This window comes from Penaeus vannamei, chromosome 31 (assembly GCF_042767895.1).
Source record: "Penaeus vannamei isolate JL-2024 chromosome 31, ASM4276789v1, whole genome shotgun sequence".
In the NCBI taxonomy this organism is placed as follows: domain Eukaryota; kingdom Metazoa; phylum Arthropoda; class Malacostraca; order Decapoda; family Penaeidae; genus Penaeus; species Penaeus vannamei.
The window spans coordinates 14,659,634-14,664,633 of NC_091579.1; the positions used below are offsets into that span (position 1 = coordinate 14,659,634).

The 5,000-nt window shown below is 44.5% G+C and overlaps 1 protein-coding gene across 1 annotated transcript in view; it reads right to left on the bottom strand.

Moving 5' to 3' along the window:
* Positions 1 to 5,000, bottom strand: part of LOC113809056 (alpha-2-macroglobulin) — a gene marked incomplete at its 3' end in the record, with an annotated part of 240,225 nt that overhangs the window by 199,714 nt on the left and 35,511 nt on the right. Inside the window, 1 exon segment of the mRNA XM_070144154.1 lies at positions 1,609 to 1,781. Within this exon segment, the coding sequence (XP_070000255.1) occupies positions 1,609 to 1,781 (173 nt within the window).

Genomic DNA, 5,000 nt, shown 5'->3' on the forward strand with positions numbered 1-5,000 from the left:
AAACTGCATCCTGGACATAATGTATAGTGTATTGATACCCTATGCGTAGCCTGGTTAGCGTGACCTGCTGCCTCCGACAGTCCATCGTAAACTTTGTCAGCATCACATGACGCGACAATACTTTCATAATGCCAGATGGTACCATGTCCACTTTTCTTCAATTTTTCGGTGGTCCATACCTGGCACTCATAATCTCGAAGACAGCTGATAACGTTTTTTCATTTGACTGATAGATAGTGGTAATGCATAATATGGTTCTTCGTGGGAAAGTGCTTGTTTTGCTAACTTATCTACGTTGTCACAGGTTGATATTCCTATATGAGAAGGTATCCAGTATAGTGACACTTGTATACCCTGCTCGGATAGGCTAGCGATTTGGTGAATGGTATTGATAGTTACCATGTTTTCTGGACTAAATGTTGTAAGTCTATATAGTGCACCCTGGCTGTCAGAGAAGACAGTTAGGTGTCGCTGCTGTTCAGCACCTTTTTTGATGGCATGGTATATTGCTACTGACTCGGCATCAGATGTGCTTGTCCAGTTGAAAATTCGCACACTTTCTTGAAGAGCAATGTCAGGAATTAGTACACCAATCCCTGCTGCTCCATGAGGATGAGTAGAAGCATCACAGTAGATTGCAAGTGGGGGGGGTACCCTGAGTGGGGTGGATAATTTCATCTATGTATTTCAAGTCATGGCCTTTTAACTCTGTTATTGAAGTCATGGATTTTGGCCCTGTTAATTTATCAATATGAACGTTAACATGTGATCTATGCGATGGTGAAGTAAGCGATGCTTGGGATGTTGATAAAATCATTGTTCCACACACTGAAGCTGAGAATAGTCTGGGCAGTCTTGGGCTTCCATTCAAAGTTTGACTTTATGAGATTGGAGTATCGAGGCCGCCGGACATGCCTAACTCTGCAATTAATCTCATTAAACAATGCAAGGGAAATTTGAGGTTTGGACTGAATCTGCAGGTCTGATGCCGTGTATGGTGTTGACTTGAGTAATACGGCTGTGAACTGACGGGAGGTCAAGCTCTTTCCTCATGACAAGAACTTTAGCAGTTATTGGGCAACCCAAAATGATTCTCATGGCCTTATTCTGTAAGATTTCAAGGGGTCTGAGAACATTTTGTGGCAACATACTAAGAACCGGGCTCGCATAGTCAATCATGAACCTAACAAGGGAAATGTACATCAATCTTAGGACTCTTAGGAAAGCACCAACGTATCTGTTACTGATGTATTGTAAAGGTCTTAAGTGCTCCAGGCAGCATTCTCTGTTTTGAGAGAGTGAGAGAGAGAGAGAGAGAGAGAGAGAGAGAGAGAGAGAGAGAGAGAGAGAGAGAGAGAGAGAGGGGGGGGGGGTTGGAGGGAGATGAAATGAATAAAAAGAAAAAGAAAACCAAGAAATGGAGAAGGAAAAATTTGAAGAAGCTATGGACGCACTGACTCTCTAGGGGGATGAAATATGGACATAGCACTGTGGGAAAACATAGGAAAATGTTAAAACGCTGAAGAAAGAAAACCATGTGGAATCAGGTACACTTACATAAAATCAGGCAATGAAGCCAATCAAACTTAAAATTAAATAAAAACGGACCTTGAGGAATGACGATGTGGCTTAATACCAAGACCTCGGTGCTATCGGACTCGGCGGTCACTTGGATGGTGACCTTGTTCTCACCGTCGCCCGACGTCGCACCGGTGACGAAGGCGCACACCTGCGCGGCCTCCCCAGTGCTCCATTTCCTTGGCGTCGTGATGATATGGCTCCTGTGGAGAAAAGAACACGCGATCAAGAAGTCGCTCCTTTCAGAGGTTGTACTGTTATCCTGTTAGATGTTCTAGAATGAATGTTTTTTTTCTCTTGTGTAGCTCGTGTGAGGCATTGAGAAAGTGAGCTTCATATGACAAGTATTTCGATGGCGGATTTTCTGTGCATTGCATCATCATCATTCAGGAGCTAACGCCGACGGGGGCGCATAGCCGCCTGATGGGCAGAGACAACCTAATGAGCAGGATCATCCTGAGGAAAGCGAGCCAGGTGGCCGTATAACCCAAGTTGGCGATCACGAACTATGCAAATAACAGATCCTGTGCCAGTCTCACGGTGCAACCATTGGTTGGACACATGGTCCCGCCAACAGTACTCCATGATCCGGCGCAAGGACCTATTACAAAAGGCATCAAGATGAGACTCCAACGCACAAGATAATGTCCAGGTTTCACTGGCTTGAAGCGCAAGGATACATTCTATTGTGGACTTACCAGGTGTGAATCCAGATTGCTCCAGCAACTGCTCAAAATACTCAGCCCAACGCTCCCGCGCCACAGCTGGATCTGAGACGATCTGGCCACTTACTATGCGAACTGCTGTCACCTATGAAGAGTGCTTGGAGTTCAGCTTTCTCAGGGCTTGGTATGCAGGACGAATGTCATTTACTAAGAAATGGACTTTGACTTCCTCTGCAAGATTCCTAATAAACTGTTCCTTGTCCCCTCCTGTCAGATGAGCCGTACAACAAGCATCTGTGGCGTCCAGTGTCTCCTGCAAGATGAAATTCTGTCTTGCTCTCGGGCATTCACCAATCGATTCTTGAACTGCATCAAGCGTTTTGCGCTTGAAGGTATCCCATAGAAGTACAACGTCCGTCAGATTGCCGAATGTTGTGAAACGTTCAGAGACTGCTTCAGCAAACCCCCAGGCACACTCCCTCTCCCTCAGCTTGTCCAAATCAAACACCTTAGGGTGGTTATTTGCCTGGGCAGTTTTGAATTATGCCTGAAGAGTAGCCACAACCAATCTATGGTCAGTACCACAGAACTTGGCACTCCTATATACCATGCAGTTCTGGAGGATCCTCCGAGTGCTATCGAGTATGTGGTCAATCTCCTTGGCTGCATTACCCACATCGCTGTACCATGTCCATCAATGTGGGTCTGAGCGCTGGTACCAGGAGCCAGAAATCCTCAATTTCTGAGACTTTGCAAAGTCCCAGAAAAAGAGGCTATTCTCGCTACCGGCATCAGCTCCCGAACCAAGGGAACCGACAGACATCTCATAGCCAGCTTAATCACAGCCAGGTACCGCATTGAAGTCACCCAGGACAATACGAATATCTCACCGAGGACAACTGTTTGCCACAGATGCTAGTTTGGCGCAGAATATCTCTTTCACGTCGAGTTTATAAACATCGGTAAGAGCGTACACAGTAATAAGAGACATGAAGCCAAATGCTAGTTTCACAGCAATAAGAGACATGGAGCCAAATGCTAGTTTCACAGCAATAAGAGACATGAAGCCAAATGCTAATTTCACAGCAATAAGAGACAAGAAGCCATATGCTAGTTTCAGTCTCAATACCATTATACACTCATCGACTGCAGTAACCTCTACTACCGAGGGTTGGAGTCTGCTGGAGATGGCTATGGCTACTCCCTGGAGATGACCATCGCTGCTGCCCAACCAGTAATAAATGTAGCCACCAACACTGATCGTGCCGCTGCCAGGTCTTCTCACCTCAGGGAGAGCAGCCACCTCATTTCTCGGCCTCCCCAGTTCCCCTGATAGTAGAGGTAACCAATCATCCTGACGCTAAGAACGGACGTTCCAAGCCCTCACCCTGACTTCCCGCCTGAGGTATAGCCTCGGGCAGTCACTCCGGGTGGACGCCATCTCTGCCACCCCCGTCGACGCTGCCCCACATAAAAGGGGGTGCATTGCTGCAATGCGAAGATGAGGTATTGCCATTAGGTTGAAAAGATAAGGTGAGATATTATATGACACTGAATTATTGTGTGACTGTCTGGGCTTGTATTGTTATTACATTTTCTTGTTAGAGAATTACAAGAAAAACGACAAACAGCCAAAATCCCATTTGATACAACAAGCTTTCGGATACAGGCTAATCGTATTTCGAAAGGAGAGACCATTATAAGGCAGAGACATAAATCAAATTCTAAATAAGTATGTTTCTAAACTCGCCAAGTCTGCGCTGCTCCTATCTCGCCTGGGTCCAGTCCTGCGAGACTGATAATTACTGGATGACTTGCACGATAGGTTGAAGAAATACTACATATCACTCGCAGTAATGCAGATTTATTCAAGACATAGGGCACTTTTCAACTCTTCGACAAATAAGATGAAAATGCTAGAGCATGAATAATAATAATGAATAATAATTACAATAACGGAGTAATTCCGCCGGGGGGGGGGGGGAGCGACAGGTAAGGAAGCACTATGATAAAGAATTGCAGAGAAAAGGTTAAAATAGAGATAACGATTAGAACAAAATATGTTTGATGCCAAAGGTTGTAGAGTGCTGCAGGTTAGTATAGTAGTGAAAACGGTAAATAGGGAAGGGTAAATGGAGCACGAAGGCCGTTCAGGACTGACACAAACACGGTTCTCACACTTTGGGAGAAATTGTAAAATTAGTTGACGCAAGGGCTGAGACCCAAGGTAAGGATGATCCCCCACAAAATAATATAAAAATCCATGATGTTGTGGAATAGCGAGGCAAGCTATTTAGCACCATCTTCCTACGAATGTAGGTTTTGCGATACAGTAATTTTATTATGCATGTGCTGGAGTCATGAAGTAATTGTTAAACGTAGGTGATTATCTATTCTATAAAAATTAATAGAATGATATCCAGTGGCAACACATGCGCAATCCAAATAAACAAAAAAGACATGAATATGTAAAAAGTAGCGAAATTAGGAACCAAGAGATGGCACTGACAGAGGATACATTTTCGTTTAAATTTAATTTCCCTCAGTTGTTTGAAGCCAAGGAAGAGATAAGTGTATGTTGAAGTTCAAAATTATGTTTTACATATGGAAAAGTTAACATCGTCTTTTATCTGATGTCAATAAATCAATCAATAGGGCTGACACCAACCAGGGCGCATAGCCTTAACCACCCTTCGCTTCAAGCCAAGGTTCATTATGGTGTGCCGCCAGGTAGGTCCTCGGCTCATCTCTAGCTCA